This window comes from Diadema antillarum, unplaced genomic scaffold, assembly GCF_040938485.1.
Source record: "Diadema antillarum isolate AM-2024a unplaced genomic scaffold, OU_Dant_1.0 scf00000096, whole genome shotgun sequence".
NCBI lineage: Eukaryota > Metazoa > Echinodermata > Echinoidea > Diadematoida > Diadematidae > Diadema > Diadema antillarum.
This window is the reverse complement of record NW_027270985.1, coordinates 1-19,529: the sequence shown is the minus strand read 5'-3', so window position 1 is coordinate 19,529 and position 19,529 is coordinate 1. Positions and strand designations below refer to the sequence as shown.

General features: G+C 38.2%; 1 protein-coding gene across 1 annotated transcript; it reads right to left on the bottom strand.

The window, feature by feature from the left end:
- Nucleotides 1-803: 803 nt before the first annotated feature.
- On the bottom strand, nt 804-19,393 carry LOC139718539 (PGAP2-interacting protein-like; the record flags this gene model as incomplete). Its single annotated transcript, XM_071630009.1, has 13 exons — nt 804-897; nt 1,756-1,908; nt 2,425-2,486; nt 11,045-11,132; nt 11,699-11,905; nt 12,484-12,619; nt 14,087-14,272; nt 14,900-15,060; nt 15,513-15,705; nt 16,184-16,308; nt 17,414-17,594; nt 18,388-18,542; nt 19,081-19,393. Coding segments are annotated over 13 exons (2,054 nt in total), but the record flags the coding sequence as incomplete, so codon positions are not given.
- Nucleotides 19,394-19,529: the final 136 nt, after the last annotated feature.

Here is a 19,529-nt window from a genome sequence, read left to right as displayed (position 1 = left end):
AAATGTGCATATATGCTTGTTAGCATCATATTTGGACCTTTTGATCTTGCTACCTGTTATGTGTGGCCCATCTGCATTGCAATCAAGAAAAGTCAGTGAGTTGAATGTAATCATCAAAAACATACAAACCATTAAAGTGCACATTAATTTGAGCATTAAGGATCACCGACATTCAACCTCCTCAAGGCTGCTGCCATAAACAGCTGCTGACAAAGAATGCAGATGAATTGCCAATGGCAGTGATATTTGATAACTTTGAACATCACATCCTTTGACATACAGATGCTGTGTCAATTTGGTACCATAAAGTACAGAGGAAGACAAGTTCTCCACGACAACATGCACCATCCACACATTTCATCTGCTCTTACCTATCAACAGGCCTTGGAAGGCCATGACAAACACGCTCCTACTGCCGGGAATTCACAAAGGAAATCATAAAATTCAATCCAAGGTTATAATTGAGTCCATGGATTGAAATGAGTGCAAAATAGGCGCACCTTGCCCATTCAGATGTCATTGTGCATTTATTATTGGGTGTGTGTTGGTATACATGAAGTGTCAAACATGTTTTTCGCGATCGAGGCTTGCATAATCCACGGACCAGACTTACATTACCTTTGTGAATACTGGCCAGAAATTTCTTGATTTCCATGAACATCTTTCTAGGCTTTGCAGCAAGAAGGGGTGCTGAAATTCTGGTTTTTGTTCGGTCAGTATCACTCTTCTGTGCCAACCTCCGTTTTTGTGCAGTGGTCTTCTTACAAAAAAAAAAAAATAATAATCAAGGAGCAGTAGTGCTATCATTGCCGTGACTTGCTGACAAAGTACTTAGGTGTGCTCATGTGGTAGTGATGGTAGTCGCTACTTCCATGTCCCTTTTTGAATTCACCGAATCTGACAATGACAGAAAATGAGAATATATATAAAAACATGAAAGTTGTACCAAAATTCAAGACTCAAATGGCAGTAATGCGGGACAATGCAACAATGGAAAAGACTTCTTACAAATTTATTCACATTTATTCATTGCATTTCTTTATGCATTGTCAAATGGGGTTCACGAGTAAATGTGCAACAAAATCATACCTCATTGGTGATACCCACCTTGAATCAAAACCACATCACAAAACCATCACAACAATACATAATCATCAAGCGAACACCACGTAGGCTACTTCTCTCATCTAAACAAGCTGAACTGACTTCCTGTTACCCTAGAATCACTGGTATCAACTGGTCCTTATGATTTTGATGTTTACCTTACAGGTGGAATGTGCAAGAAACACATGGCATCATGGCTCTGGAGTAAATTGCACATCTTAATGTCAATGTTTTATTTTGCTCAGGCTAACTTTTACCATGAAATTCACCTAAAATTACATGCTCGCATGATTTGGCTACTTTGATTTGAGCCTGTGTGTCCAAGGCCCTGTTGCATAAAAAGAAGCAATCAAACACAAGTAAAAAATCAAATGCAAGTTCGGTATCAGCCAATTAGAATTGAGTATCCAGGAACTTACGTCTGATTTTCGGACATATGTGTGATCTCAACATTTATGCAACAGGGCCCAGATGTATGGCCGAGTTTCTACAAACATGTATCAATGTCATTGCCTTTTCAAAAATGGGACACAGTGTTTACCCCCCTCCACCCCTCCCCCTCCCAGCCCCCAAGCCCCCATCCCCCTTGAATGCTGCTGATCTGATTCAACAGTTGTTGATTTCACCCAAATGCTGGGTCATTCCACTCACTTCTCTGAGAATCGCACGCTTCGGTCCACCGCACTCTTGCTTGTGACGACCATGTCGTTGTCCTCGAACTTCTTGGAGTCAGGAATCTCAAACTTGGCCACCTGAACCTCCGTATCGCTCAGACCTCCATGAGTAATCCTGGCAAAGCCAAGTCTGTGGTGAAGTATGCAAAGACAGAAAATGTATACCATGTATAATTTACTTTTCCGATAGGAATTCACAATTCTCCTGGTGGACTGCTAGAGATATATAAAATCTGCAGTACTGAAACAGAGAGACAGTAATGAACAGTGTGGACATACAAGGTAATTACTTGTCAATGTGATAGTTAATACACTGTGTCATTCAGACCTCCATGAACAATTCTGGCAAAGCCAAGTCTACAATAAAGTACGCAAAGAAAGAAACAGTATACCATGAATGATAAACTTTTCTGATACGAATAACCAATTCTCCTGATGCATCGCTAGAGATATCAAAAGTGTTCAGTATTGACTCTGTGGGAAATGATGAGCAGTGTGGATATTCAAGGTAATTACTTGTCAATGTGACACAGTAGCTTATACAAGTGCTGTATATTTGCAAGTCGTTAATCATAACAGGTCATTGCTACAGCGTAAATCCTCTCTCTTCTAAAGCCTTCATCAACATTGTGCGAGAAATACTTGCCTTCTAAGCCCTCTGTACATGATGTATTCACAGAACCTGTCTTGATCTGTACTGTCAATGTCCTGTGGTATGAATGACATGATGAGCTGTTAAAATTCTTAAATCAATACATCGGTATGACAAAAAATGTCTGAGAATGAATATGCTTACTGGAATTTTTGATTTTTTCCCCCCCAATTTTTCAAGATAATATGGATTTCTCCGATGGAGAAGTGAGATGAAATAATTGTTTTCATTTCTAGGAAATGTCCTCGATGAAACATTAACTAACAATTTGTTTAAACACAAATAGGTTCAAATCGCTGTACTGTATACGCTATAATTTTCGCGTACATAGATTTTCGCGAATTGTCGCTGTCACACATTTTCGCGAGTGGTTAAATTCGCGATTGGGGGACCAGAGAAAATATGAAGTGGCAAAGAAAGAGTGAATTTTCAACTTACTAGCAAAGAAGAATGATACTAGTTATACACTGCATGAAAAAGACTTGCCAAACTCTGCGAACTAGTAAGTTAGAATTCAACATTTTTGAAGTGGTTAAGTCCATCGCGCTAGATTTCTGATGAGTGGTCCCCTTGCGATAATGGATTGGCTCTCTACAGAATTCGTAAGTAGACGTGGACGTGCGTAAACAAGCTTAGCCAGTATGGTCTGTTCGGTAAGCCGTGACATGGTATACTAGTACTGAAATGTTCGTATCATCAAGGCAAGGGATTCATTTTGGAAGGTAATATTTTCGCGTGTTGTTAATTTCGCAAATAGCTCCCAACTCGCGGAATTCGCGAAAATAAAACCCCCGCGAAATATATAGCGTATACAGTATTTGTCTGCAATTATTCTAGAGATCCTCAGATACACCTCAGTAACATCTTTCTGATTCCAAATTAGAAAAAGGATGAATTTTTCTCCTGAGTGAGGTATCAAGCAGCCTTGCATGCTTGAAAATATTCATGGAAATATTCTAAACATAACTCATTTTGCATTCAGCAGCAACCAGTTCTGCTATAACAATATTTTTGATACAAATACCAATAGTTGGCTGCAATTGACTTGTTACCACTGACTAGCTTACTTGTTTTGGAGAATTTCTGTTGTTGTGAACCACCCTTACGAAATCATGCTACAATAATTTGCCCCTGAAAGTTATGTGTAGTACAGGGCAATATTTGACCCTGACATTTGGTTTTGCTCAAACATTGGCCAGGTTGGTATCATATTCATCAACCCTTTGATAAGGACAACATTGTATATGAACAGAAGAAGGTGGATAATTCTGACTTTTCAGCAGATAATAAAATTGAAACAGATATATCACATACATGTGCATATCTTTTTTCCCTACCTTATGCAGGCTTTAAATGAAAATTAAACCCTAATATCAGATATATAATATGTGACAGTGCACCTCAAAACAAACAAAAAGTCGCCAGACATGAATTTTTAGTTAAGTCCATATTCTGAAAGAGCAGACTTTAAGCTTTAAAATGATGTATAACTCAAATCAAATGGACTCTCCTAACCTATCTAAATATTGGAAAGAAAGCACAAACTCAGCAAAAGTGTGAACTGAGAAAAGAGGCTCTGAAGTACAGTGTCTATTCAAGCGCTTAATCTTTACTAAACCGTGCTGGCTGTGCGATGAATGGGACAAAAAAACAGGAAGTAAACCACCAGAGTAACAACAATGAAGGGATTATCAGATTGAACTGAAATTGAGCATGCCTCATTAACACATTCTGTCCATAATCAATGCCAACTTTCAAAGCAGTAGCACTATCCTTTCAAAAGTTACTAGTGTTGAAAGTGAAGAGTGTGGACAAGGTTTTTCAGAAATGAAAAAAGGATTCTAAAGACACACATAACCACACTATTCTACCAAAAATGTTTGAGATAAACTGCTAAAAAAACACACTTTCCTGCCCGTTTTATGATACCAAATTTTAGCATAATGTAAAAGAAGACCCGCTCTTTCAGAAAATATGAAAAAGTCAAGTTCGGCTAGGTTGACCTGTTTCACTTATTTTCAGTCCTCACGCAAAATCAGTGTGTGCGACTTTATGTTCGTTTTGAGGTGCACGGTCACATATAAAATTATAAATGTGTGTAATATTATACATATGTGAATTGAGGAAATGCAGCAACATTAGTATCAGTGAAAGGTTGAGGACAATTGGACAATCCATCAAAATATATGAATTTAAAAGTTTAGGTGCTGCTGTAGCTGGATGAAAAGACTACAACCCTTTGTGACATCATATATGGAAAATAATTTAAAGAAACTATAACCTGAGGAAAAAAAAATCGACATATTTTCACTTTTATAGCATAATGAAAGAGCACTTGACTTACCTCTCTGAGAGAGCAAGGGGAGTACCTCAACATATTTTGACAGTAACAAATCAAAGGAATTTATAATTTCCTTTTTTTTAAATGAAATTTTGTGGAAATCTTTTCATATTTTCTAAACATTGTTTTCTATATGTGATGTCACAAAATGTAGTAGTCCTCACATCCAGTGATGGCTGCACAGAAATTTAAAAACTACACAACTTTTAAAAGGATAGTGCAACTTCTGTCAAACTATCACTGATGTGTTTTGCTAATAGCGCTGCATTCACTCAATCCACACGTATACTTGAGTTTCACATTTTATTAAATATCCTAAAAGAAATTATCAAAATCATTTAGTGATGGCAAATAATTGTCAAGTAGTGATTGAATATTAATCAAAGCCTGTTATCAACATTGAATACATCCATATTATACTACTGTACATATATTTACACACATGCATCAAAGAAGGAATTAGGATTGGGTGGGAATATGTATAGGACAAATTTGTTAGTTCCACTGAATATATTAACTCAATATTCGTTAAGCGTATGACACATGCTGTAACCTCAATCCATAAGGCATTATCACATCAAGTGTTTCTTGGATAACAGTGCATGAAAAATATTGGGTCAGACTTAAAGCTGACAATGCAGAAAGACATGACATTATTAAAAGAAGTGGCATGCAGCACAAGGAAAAGAAGTTGGGATTTGGAGGCAGAATATATGGGCCATAAGTAAAACGTGTTTGAAAAGAAGGTTAGAGGGGGCACTACATACTACAGCACATGTGACATAACCCCAAATTGTGATTATTTGCTTTTCTTTGATATACAAGCAATTGAAACATCTTAAATATCACCATATCTACGGTAGATAGAGGCAAACCCATGTTGATAAAAAAAAAATCTGCCTTTTGATGTTTTGGTTTTCTTTTATTTATTTTTTGAATACTTTACTATCGTTATTCATATTTTATTATTGATGTAATGAAGAGAGTCACATTCTCAGTCAAGTACATAACATATCACACATGCATGCATAAGATAAGTAAAACAAGCAAAGATGGGGAAGAAAATGACAAAGAAAGTATACATAAAGTTAGTTGAAATACATGGAAGGGTAGAAGAAGTCAAGTCAAATATTTGGGATACAGGGCATAGGAGCAGGATAATTAAGCTTGAAAAGCCTGAAAAAGTGCACATCATAAAATTCAATTTCTGAATTGGTTATATGGTAAGAAGGCACAAAAAAAAAAAAACACACACACACACACAGAGTACTTTGTACCACTCAAATAAATTCACTGCACTAACAAAATCTTGAAAAATAATCATGCTACAAGAAAGACAGGTAAACAGAAAGAAACAAATAATAAAAGCAAAATTTTGTATGATGAGGGGTTAGATATACCAGTAAACCAGGGAGGTGGGAAGCCCTGAGTAAACCATGCATTTATGAATTTGAGGAAAGCAAAATCTGGCAATTACAGAGGGTGCCTGTTCCAAAAAAAGAAAGTCAAACTAGAGCAGAAAATAATGTTAGATATCTACAAACTGACATATACCAAAGCCCAAACCACACAGCCAACTTACAACAGGTGTGTGGCACAGTGTTTTAATTGGGTGGGCTTTGAAACAGCTGAATACCAGTCTTCTCACACCAAATATGAGACAAACACATAATGTATACCAAAAAAAAAAAAAACTTGTCTGGATATGAAACTTTTCTGGATGTGAAATATCCTTTCAGCAATACTAATAATCAAACATTACTGAGTTGAGCATTCATGAAAGAATGGCCATGCACAGACTTGGAAAATACAGCTTGGATGAATATCTAAACCACCATACTTTGAGAGAAAAGTTCATGCATTATTAGTGTGAAATGAAAATGTTAAGGTATCAAACAAACTAATGGCACGACACACATGAATTAGTTCTGAACAGCAGGCGAAAATCAAATGAACTCAGTCAGTTCCACGAGGAAATTGCAGATGGTGCTACATAACTACAAAAACAACACAAGTGACAAAAGATTAGTCCCTAGTACAATTTCATATGAAAACTACTTTAAATCAGGTTGTTTTACAACTATTGCTAAGAGTCTGACGACAATCTAATGATTTCTTATGACAATCTAATGATTTCTTATGCCACCTGCGCACTACCTATCATGTATCATCTCACATTTCAATGAAAAAAATAAAAATGTCCAGTTTCAGTACTATGAGATAATGTATGAAAAATTCCCAAAATAAAACAATAGCCTGGGATGTAATTAGTGGATGATCAAGCAGTGTTAATAGGAAGTCCTTCATCAGATACCCTCTTTTTCAAGTGCTTGGTAAAATGTATAACAAGAAAAACCCTGAGGTAAAATAGAAGGCTGACAGAGTGGGATCATCTCATCAGCTAGACACCCACAAGTCATACGGCCCATGAGCTAGACATTGAAAAACGGTCAACGAGCTATACCGTCCACCAACTCGACACAGAGTAAAACAGGCCCAAGAGCTAGATATTAGGCAAATAAGCTCTACAAGTCCGATAATACATAAATGAAGCCCATGGAATACCAAGATCATGGGCCATTTTTGCCTAGTGTCTAGCTCTTGGGCCTTGTTTGCCTAGCGTCAAGCTCGTAGACCGTATAGCGCATGGGCCTATTGTACTTGATGTCGAACTCGTGGGCCTTTTTCACTTAGAGTCTAGCTCATGGGCTGCATGTCTCATGAGCTGTATAACTTGTGCATTGTAAGACTCGTGGGTGTCTAGCTCCTGACGTGCACCCACAACTGTGGAATTCACTCCTCACTGGTGGAGAATTGAAAGTGCATGAGGAGGAGGGTGTTAGGAGGGTGTTAGGAAAGGAGGAAGGATTTGATTTAAAAAATGAAATAAAATAAAAATGAAAGGATGATGCAGGATCCTGCAAATCCTTGGGACTGTTACCGCTTCAGCTGGGCCATCCTGTGGATCTTCTTGCCTGACATCAAGGGCCTAAGCATCATACATGAGAAAATCATCCCCACCAGTTTCTGTGATAATAATCTTGTGTTTCCATTCAGCAATAAGTCAACTTGCTGAATGTGTAACGTGAAATGCTATGCATATACAATGCAACAGTATGGCTGCATGAATTTGAATTTATACGAAAACATTTGCATTGCCTTTCTTCTACATAAATCATACTGTAAGGGATTTGAATCATGGTTTACATTAAAACCTCTTCCTCTCTTTAGCATGTTATTTTACTTTCGTTTCTCATTCAGTTTTATCACACATCATCCTGTACAAATAAAAAAACAGCAAATCAACTAATGCAATGTTCAACATTTTGAATACCATGCAAACACTACAACAAACATACATTGTACAGTACATACTCAACAAAGACATGATAGATACTCTGAATGAAAGAAACTAAATCCAGCTTCTAAGATCGCTATATCTTGATCTTACTAGCACAAAACACAGAAATCAAATTAAAAGTTGGGCCACAAACTTATTCACCACTGATTTTCCATTTTCCAAACAAATGCAATCCATGCATCACTGTTTGTATGGTCAATCTGATAGATAATCCACCATCAGAGAACAACTGTATAGTCAGCATATAATGTATTAGTCACACCTATGTCAGAATATATCTAATTGTAATTGGCAGTGTTTCATTAGGTGGTAGCTTGGTTGGTAGAAAGATGGTTGAAACAAATGTTTTCACTAAATGTTCAACCTGTCTGGTTATATTCAAAATCAAATGACACAGAAGAGGAAAATATCGACACACTGTGTGGTGTAAGACACTTTCTTTGAGTGTCAAGAAATATGTCGCCAAGGCAGCATGACTTTTTCATACAAAATCTTGTGGACTGACCTACCCCTTCGGTGTTTCTGTAGCAATTTTGTGGCATATGTGATCATGATGTGTAGTTGTGCAAATATAATTTCGATGAGAAGCAGAATGTATGTTCTCACGGTAACAGCACATTACTGGTAGTTACTGTTTATTAGACTTTTAGCATGTACAGTGTACATGTCAATGATTTTGTAGTTGAAGTCACAGTCACTGTATTTGCATGACCTTGCCTAGCACCTGTAATGATTAAGTTTATACAAATACATGATGAATATGTACATTGTATGCTCAATGTGTTTATGAGTACAAGCACCCCCGACGTTTCTTGGCACATTACATTTTTCTTTTTGTTGCCAAGCCTGGGTATTCTACCAGTGCACAACAGTTCAGACACGTTGTAGACTTTTACAGCAGATATGATATATGGCGATGTTTATACACCAGTAAAGGAATGTTTAACCCTATTCTAATGGGGGGGGGGGGTCAAATTGCCCGCCCCCCTCGACATTTCGAGCCCCGATTCCGCAACGCGCAAAGATTTTGCCTCGTCGTTTCATGACTTTTTTCATTGAAGTCTCCCGCATATTTTGAGACCAAATTTGTGACGTCCGGGTACACCGTTCTGAAGTTACGCAATGTTTTGCATATGCATGTCTACCCGAAAACAGCTCAAATTCATGATTTCATGGGCAAATCCAATGCAAATTGTGTTTTTTTGTTTTATATAAATTAGTTTATTTCAACTTTTAACCATTGAAATTAATCAATTCTAATGTAGATAAGCTTGAAAAAGTGCCTGCAACAAATTTTGGCAAAAAAACTACAAAAAAACAAAAGGTCAAAAAAACAGTAAAATAAATAAGAAATTAGCAAAACAATAAAAAACAAAAGAAACTCATTTTGATTGCGCTATTTTTTTACAAGAAAGTTGTTCGATGTGTCTCGAGGAACTCTGACACAAAAATTTAGCAATCCTTTAATCTTTTTAATGGAGTTATAGGTGAAAATATGATTTCATACGTAAATTTGCATAATTAATTCATTGAAAAATATAAAATCAAATTTTTTCTATTGTGTGACCATATAATCTTGTAGTTGTCATCCAGCTCTATGTGCAGGCAAAATTTCGCGGCGATCGCGTGATTGGTGGCTGAGATCTGAAGGGGGGGGGGGGGGGGGGGGTCAAGTAAAAACTTGGTCTCAAATAGCCCAGTTAGAATAGGGTTAAGGAACTTGCATTTCTACAATTAATATATAGCGGCAATAGCGTGATTTGATTCTATTTTGTGAGAGACACATTTCAGCAATGCATCCTCACTGGACTACCTTCTCAGCTTTTCTCTGTACATTTGGTGAAACAGCAGCTATTTCTCAACTTCATAGCCTCAAACATCAACTTTCACCAAATTGCTTATTCCTTCTCTTTTGACATACTAGTACGATGCGTTACCAGGATGACGGTACTTCACTTTTTGGCAACATTTTCCTATGGATGATGAACTTATTTATCTCTCCCTCCCTCCCACACAAACATGTGGCACTAAATCATATGGCTTTACCCAATATTAAACTAAAAAATGGCCTGGATCGATTTGCAAATCCTCTTTCAAACTAAAAATTTCACCAGGATGTTGGCATTTGACAAAAAAATAAAAGCAATACTCTATATCGTCTCAGCTACATATACATCAAATCCAAATTTTACTGGAAATGGGTGAACAGCAACCAACATACAGCCCCGAGAAAATTGTCATACAGGCTCACCAAGTTTTGCTGAAATTATGGCACAATCGCGATCACAGAGAATGGAAATTGGCAAACTGGGTCCATGACTTAAAGTGTCTGTAATTTGGTCAAATTACATGCACACAGAAACTGTTGATGCCAATGGAGTTGTTGTATGTGGAAAAGTGAACAGTGTCTTGTGTTTTGTTGTAATTAAAGCATTTTTCATCTCTCAAACTAAGTGTGACTTACAGAGGCTGGTTGTAACTTCTAACTATAGAGAGGACTTATGTGCTTTTCAAGACATTTTTTTGAGACATTGCTTGAACTTGTGATTTCTAACAAAACACTTGTTGCTTCACCATACGTGTTAAACATACCCTACATGCAGTGTCAAACATTCTCATGTAATACACTACAGAAACACATTTCTACAAGACACTGGCACCGCAAAAACATACCTACAAGATTTTGGTAGTCGGTACAAACACAAACTGTGCACATACTATGCAACAGAACTTTCCACATTAAGCGAGCATGAAAATAGGATATATGTTTTCGAGTACAACTGGAGTTGAATATACGAGCCAACAAATATCATCCAACGTACCACTTATTATAGAACAGGTAAAAATACAGATTGACAGACTCGTTTTACAATAATGCACTATGAAAACTGCTTACTAGCCTTTTCACTTACCTTCAATTTGCCAAATGTTGTCAGTTTTTTGTAGTCTCTGCTTTCTGGTTTTGATGTCACGTAACCCATGAAAACAACTGGGTTTTTACTGGAAAGAAAACAGAAGAATCTCAATTTTAGGGTTTCTTCTGTTGTCTATACAGGAGAGGGATTTATTAAGTAGGGAAATATCAAACATTTGCAAAATATGTCATGGGTTGAGCTTTCTTGCTCTGTTAGACTACAGATTGAAGCCTCTTCAATTACTACAAATTTTGTAATTCAGTTTAATGTTCATTCCTCCACAGAGGTCAGCTCTAGGCTATCTTTGCAGCTCTTCTAGGAGGGATTACTGCAACAGAGAAGAGCAAGCAGTGCATGGGCTAAACAGTCAGGTGCTAAATGCAGAAATCAAAATACAGTGCACTCCCATTAACGAAATTCCTCTTATAACGAAGTGAAAATTCAGGCCACAACATTATCTACTTTATGTATTCTTACTGTTTATTTGTTCGATTATAACAAAATTTTGATACAACGAAAGAAAACTGCCTGGTCCTGAAGACTTCAATATAACAGGAGTCTACTGTAATAAATCATTCACGGAAAAAACAACTAAATGCACCAAAACAACACAGACTTTTTGCACTTGACTTCGCCATGCATGATGCCTACCTTTTCCTGGTGATGTTTGCAATGTAGGTCGTCTGCTCCTTCCGATCCAGGTCGTCGTCATCGTTCCCCATGTGGGTGACAACGAAATCCACCAGGGTGCCCGAGATGTTGACTGTGGCGCTGACTCCGGGGGCGAGTTCCCCATGGGGGGAGGGGAGGAGATGGTGTTCTGACTTCACGAAGGGGAAACGAGACAAGATCAAACTTCTACTCAGAGACAAAAAAAAAGGGGGGGGGGGAAGAAAGAGAAAGAGAGAGAAAAAAATCATTATCTAGAATTCATAGTCAATAGATCATAAACCAAACCCTAGGACTATTAGCCAAGTTTTCTTGTGAATCTAGTCATGAGCACTCCACACTCAGAGCTTATGGTATTGCCAAATTGATGACTCCATTGTGAGCCCTTTGGTCATGGTAAATGGTATGGTGACCATACATGGCTATCAACAAACATGCTGCATACTGTTCTTGCATCTGTCAGTAATGTAAACCCATGGAGGTTGCGTGAATATCCATTCTTTGAAGCTACGTTAAGAAAAGAAAAAAAAATATATATATACATATAAAATGTGTGTGTTTTTCACAGCAATAGTAATCTTCCATGTGACATTTCAATAGTACTTTAGTGCCTTTTTGGAGAGGATTACTTGAATCTGAAGAACTCAATATATCAAGACATACACACATGTACTATAGTTATATTTATATGGAAATGCTGGAACTATACATTTGATGTTCGGGTATTTAAATGAAACTTTTTTTTTTTTTTTTCCATTCATACTGACCCCCAGGTGTGTTTCTTGGTGGCAGGTCCAAAGTCATCATACATGTTTAGTCTTTCCCCCAGCCACATGCTTATATCATTATGACCTAAGAATGGTTTGGAGGCGTCTGCCTCGAGTAGTGCGATTACATCTGCTCCTGTGTTGGAAGAATCACAAAAGATCAGGGAAGAATGAGCGGAGGCATGAGCACGGATAGTTACTGTATAAAGCAGAAACAGAATCTTTCAGGACGGGTATATTGGTAGGCCAGCACAGAAACCATCACACTCCCTCCACTCTTTGTTATGACACAATCATGCAACTTTTATATGATGATAATTCAAAATGATAAAGGATTCCAAGGTCGCATGTACAACTATTTACGCAATGAAATAATGTCAATAACATTCATGATAACATCAGCAATGAAGCACAACATGATGAAAGGAAAGTGTGTATCTAATCAGCACAAACAGTTGTTCAATACAAAGTTAGGCATGCAATTACTGTACATGCCATTTATTTCGCAAGATTTTCATTTTCATGAATTTTGCAAGTTTGGTGATATTCACAAATCTAACACCACACGAAAATATCAACTCTGATCTTGACACGACTGTTATTTTGTTGCCTCCTCTTGGTACACCTTATTAGGGCTTGCTGCTTGCTCAGCCTCCCCCCCCCCCCCCCCCCCCCCCCCCCACTGGCTGTTGCTATTTCACTCTTTTCCTTTCTTTATCCCTCTGTTGCTCCTCATCTTGTTTGATGTTGCCTCCCTATTCATCCTTATCCTTCAAAGGTTGCCCCCCTTGGTCCTTGGGATCTTCACTGACCCTCCTCTGCCTTTTGTCTGTCCACCCTCCTGCTCTAATCCCCCTCCCTTTACCTGTTGGGCTCCTTGCCCATGACCACCAACCTTTCACTTTTGTTTTCTTTGTTCTGTGTCCCTAGCCTGTCCCTGACTGTTCTTGTTGTGTGAAGTCCTTATATGTGATTGCTTTCCCTGCCTGTTTGTCATTTTGCCTCTGACACAGATTCTGCTAGGATCGAAAGCTCAGGCCCCTTTTGACTCCATTACTTCATTATAGCAAATTTAACTACTCACAAAATTGTCGCCAAGTCCCAATTCGCGAAAAATTACACTCAGTTTAAAAATGTATGGTGTATCCAGTACAAGTAATGTCATTTTCGATGCAGTGCTGGTCAAAGGGTATGGCAGGTGCTTGATTTCATCCTATGTTTTCTGAAAGTTAACTTCAACAGGATGCCGCAAGAGAGTGCCGTAATACCACGGAGTTTCAGCGTTGTGTAGCTTCACCTCATTTTCTTAATAATACATTGTATGTGTGCTTACACACTGCTATCATGGTGATCAAAATGTAGCAATTGATAACCCACATTGAAGCACTTTAAAAAAACCCACACACACACACACACAAAATGGCAGATTTTTAGTCAGTAAACCAAGGTACTAAATACTGCATAACATCAAGAAGCCTTCGCAAAGTAAAATGCTCTCACTTAAAGTAGGTATTTCCCCCCCCCCCAAAAAAAAAGAAAGAAATACAATGACTGTTAAAAAATATATTCCTCCCTTCCTCTCTCTCTCATCCTGATATCAAACCTGTATCTTCCAGGAGTTGTGCTGCTCTCTCATAGCTGGGCCAGCCATCGTTGTCGTACATGAAGTGTGCCGTCCAAATTGCGCTGGTGAACTGCTTTTGCTCAAACTTCTTCAGTCCCATCCTGGTGTGAACGGGAAGGCGGACTGCAAACCCCACAATTCCAACTATAGCTATCAGGATGACCACTGCAAAGTAACAGCAATAATGCCCAACGTCAGTACTTTGTATCGCACATTTTTACAAACCATGGGGGCTGACAAAGTCATTTTTTAGTCAAATTTAAGATTTATACATTGATAACCATATATCACCTTCCCCCCCCCCCCCCAAAAAAAAAAAAAAAAAAATGAACTTGTACTTAAAAAAAGGAGAAAGATATAATAAATAGATGTAATCATCTCTTTGCATAAGACAGGGATGATATTGAGGTTTGTTGAAAAAAATCAGAAATCAACATTTTCAGGTGATTTTGATCCATGGAAAAAGCAAAATGTGTGTAGACTTGAGGAAAAAAAATCTGAAATTAGATTTCAATCTACAAAATATCATGCCTGATAAGAACATTTTATCCACCAGGTTATTCTGTAGTCTTCTACCTTGCATGGCAATTTAAAACCTTTATCACATACCAAGATACTATACAGTGTGCCAGAAGGATATTGGCCATACATGAACATAATCAGCCTTTACATATCTGATATACATATTGATTTTCATATAAATAACTTATACAGTAAATATTTTGTCAGTCAAATTTCATATGAAAGGATGGTTCACAGTTGGTGACTCCTGGCGATTTGAACATCACTCACAAATCTTTACATCAGCAAATGCCTGGTAGCAACCCGTCCCATCCAGATTGGTGAAACCTAGATGAGTGCTGTCCTTCTCTTCAGGGTTTCGGGGGGAACCTTTCCTCAAGACATTGCCCACAGTGAAGACACAGAACACAAGGAGGATGACGCTCTGTTCCCTGTGAATAAAGGCGAGAGAAACAACTGCATAACGTGTGTGTCCAGAATATATTACCTAATTTTTCTATTTGTGATTCTAACTGAATCCTAAGGAAGAACAACACTTCATTGCAGAGGCATCAAAAAGAAAAAGGTTACACTTGCATCAGAAGATCATTGGAAGCACAAGGTTTGAAAAAAACAAACGTACCATTTGAAGAATGCAATGTAACCACCAATGCTATCGTCACTGCTACAGCAATTGAATTTGAGCTTTTATCAAGGTCATTGGCATTTTACAACATTGCACTTTATTTTTTTTTTTTGGTAACAATCTTGCAATAGACCATCATTTTTTTATCATTTTCCTCCTGTTCATGAGCCAGAAAATATTGTTCATGACGCTGGGAATTTATCAACATCCATACTTCTTGAGGCTGGAGTTGTCTGTATCAAATGTTGTCAATAATACCTGGTGAGATAGCCTCCAGGTACAAAGTTAAAGGCCACTGTCCAGACCAAGAACAGCATCTCCACCAGGTAGGTGCCCATGGCCATGGTCAGCGTCTTGAAGGGAGGGCAGCTGGTCAGCCGGTCACTCATCTCAGGCCAGGCAGACATGATGAAGAGGCTTAAGAGGAGGCCGCAGGCAAAGGAAAAGAAACCTGGAGGGAGGAACAATCCAGCTGCCCATGAGACTGGCTGCAATCATATTGCACTCACTCATTGTGTGCTTAAATATTAAACCACACGGAATATCTTGCAATATATCACTTGCCGAATCAAATCTGTAACAAAATGACAATTTTAAAATGTCTCCTTTCCTGATGCTTGTGATTAGTTACTATCACATGCCACTCATTCTTACATGTCATGCTTGCATACAGCCAGCTTTTAGAATATGCATATATGCAAAACATTGCTAGGTAAATATCTGCCACATAAATCATGTGCCACCCAATTTAACAGAAATTTGCCTGATGCAACACAAAAGATGCTAAGGGAAAATTGTTATTTCTTTAATCACAATACTTTTACATCCCATCTGTTCTACAGACTCACAAGAAAATAGGCACAAAGAATTGTAGGAAGGAGTGGGGGACCAGTCGGTGGCCCGAGAGTTACAATAATGATGATGCTTGCCTGAAAAGTAGTACAGCCCCAAGGCTGTGTGCCCTCCAATGAACCAGATCCAGAGGAAGTTTGTGACCATGTCTAGTTTGGTGGATAGCAGCAGGCCAGTGATGACCTCAAGAAACACTGCAGCACTGCGGCAAATTCACAAGTAGAATGTGACAACAACGGTCAATTTCTGACAGAAATCACCAAATGATTTGAGCATTTATCATATACAGTTGAACCTCTCTTATCCGGCCTCCCTTTATCCGGATCTCTCTATTATACGGACGCAATCTCGCCGTGATTTTTTTTTATAATAACGGGAGGAAAGGGAGATTCTCAACTCCTTGAGAACTTCTACACAAACACACATGAATTACATATACTTGATACATTTCTTAATAGCGTTAATTACTTAGGTAAATCATCCCAAGAATTTATAAAAGAAAATGATTTCATTCTTGCAAACACGAACCTTTATTTTGGGGTCTGTTACAGAGTGTAACAATGAAAAGGTTGCAGTATACACATTACTACATGTGGTACTACAATAGGCTACATCAGTACATGTGTATGTATATGTACATGTACAAAGCATTGAGTCTCCCGTATCCGGCCAAATCCCTTATCCGAATGAGCCCCGGTCCCGACTTGTCCGGATACGAGAGGTTCAACTGTATATGCAAATGAGAGATGCCCATATATCTATGTATTATTCTCTACAATGCATTGCAATATACTGGACCATCACCTTATTTCAAGAAATATTTAAACAGGACAAGTCGGTTAACAGGCAATTAGCAACACATAATCACAACTGTTTCTTCTTTTTTTTTTTCAAAATATCTGCTGCCATTACATGACTAGGAATGATGGCAAGAAAGAGAAAAACGAATACTGTAAAACATGATATATTCGCGGCATGAAATTTTCGCGAATTGGAGCCGACAGCCTTTTTTGTGGCATGAAATTTTCGTGAATTGCTACTGGCATTCAATGCATGTAGTGTAGACAAAAGCTTTCGCGTGCATTTTAATTTTGCGAATTTTGGCGCTCGCGAAATTCGCGAAATTAAAATGCATGTGAAAATTCCTCGTTTTACAGTATTCACCAGCTCCCTTTGAAATTGGAAATGGCATAAGCTGGGATTACGTCAATGTTGTCCTTATTTATAGAATAATGTTTTATATTTTTTTTTAAAGTTAACTAAAGAAAAAATTACAGTTTTATGAAAACACTCATAGTTGAGCCTACCCTGCGGGAAAAGGGTGAGGTCCCGAGAATGGCTGCCCAATAACTGCCCACCGGCTCACAACAGAAACCTCTCCAAAGATCCAGTGGGTCAGAAAAAGCAAACTACCGAATCCAAGACCCACAGACTTCCAGTGTGGAGCAGTAGTCTCATTTGGCTTTGGCGATGGACTAGGAAATTCAGCTACAGACCAGCAGGAAAAATAAAAAGGTACAGACAAACACATCACAACATTTAAAGGCATAATTTACCATTTGCAGATGAAACAGAAACCCAGCATTAGTGCTCTAAAATAGTTCTAAAATGTGAGTTAGGAATAGAAACAACCACTGTAAAAATTTGAATCGGTAAAATCGATGTTCAGTACACGGTATTGTTAAATATACAAAATGTGAACAATATTAAAATAAAAATGCTTTCAGACTAAACCGTCTACAGTTACAGTTTATTGAGAAAAATACAGATATCTCCTTATATTTTAGGCTTTATTGCGAAATTTTATATGATAGGATGTTTTGTGGTACAACAGACCGACACATATGCATTAAATGTCATATCTTGAAAATTTTTTAAATCACTGTTCCCAAAGGTAAACAGCAACTTTAAGAAAAGGACATCTTACATGTATTTGTTAAACATTTTCTAGAAAGAATTCCCTAGTAGGGTAGAATTAGGCACAACTTCTTGCATGAACCCTTGAGTGCCAAACATATCATTTCTCACATTCAAGCCACATGATTGTGGGTAAAACAAAAAAAAAAATCAACAGAGACGGAAGTTGCCCGAAAGAGTTATTTGGTTTGAAAGGATGACAATGCAAGGCAGAAACAGAAAATTTCAGCCAATTTGGGCACACAATAACGGTGCTGTAAAACCAGTCTGAATGTCAGCAAATACTTTAATGTGGCAGCTTGTACATGAAGAATCAATCTTAAAGGCAAGATACAGACTTTAATGACAGATCTAGAGGAGGCACCTGCAAAGTATCTCTCAAGTATCGCTACGACTCCAAGGCTGATGATGACGTTGTTGCTCCTGGTGTCACTCCATGTGGGGTTAATGGACACAAACCAGATCCTGGAGGCGAGGAGGGCTAGGAAGCCCAGCATGGAGCCCCAAAACGAGATTACTCTGTGGAAGTAGGGCAAGAACAGTGATTAATCACCTACTCTTTTTTCACAGAATGACAATTTATTTTCGACATTCATGTGTCAGATATCATAAAACCTCATTGCTACCTATCTGTATTAATTTTGTCTTAACCTATTGCTTACCTTTGAGTTTATTCATTTTGTGGACCTTGTTCACTTTTTCAATTTTCCCAAAGGATGGTCACTGAACTGATGTCAAACCACACCAATTTACCAAAACCAATGGCATGAGATGAACTGCACTTGCATTTAACTTCATTTTTGAGCATCTTACCCTGACCTTTTGTGCACGAGCTTGCTGTGGTTTATAACTTTAAATACTTCGCCATAATTTCATAGCTGAACTGTCCTGTCATTACAGATCCTCATAATAAATTTGAAGAATAGCTGACGGGTGCATTCAGAGTGAAAAAAGAAAAATAGAAAAAAAGATCTGAAGATACACTTGGACAGACAACCCAATTCATGTGCATGATGTCTGTTCAATATGAGTGTGTGTGTGTCTGTTCTCAACATACCTCTGTTGTGTTGTCTTATGCCACCATGTTGCACACCACAGTAAAGGCAGGGCAAAGTTGCCAACAGTGAGGACAACCAACCGCTGGAGGGTCGTGGGTGCCTGGAATGAAGCGACGCTGGCTACGACTACTGCTCGCAGCAGAAACAGCCCCAACCTGGTCTGGAGAGCTGAGAAGACTGGAGGTATGGCACACAAGAGCGGAGAAAACCACACGACCGCAAGAGCCTCATAGCCCGAGATTTCAAGCAGGTTGAGAGGATAGAACCACACCATCGGAGCAAAGCCATGGAGAACGCTCCAGAAGATGAACCCTGTTGTAGCCAAACAGAAAACACACATTGGAGTACCATTGTCACAGTATGAAAAGAAGCAGCTTTGAGCTATGCAAATATAGATACCACTTCAACTCAAAGAACAAAATATTACACATGAAAGCCTTGATCAATA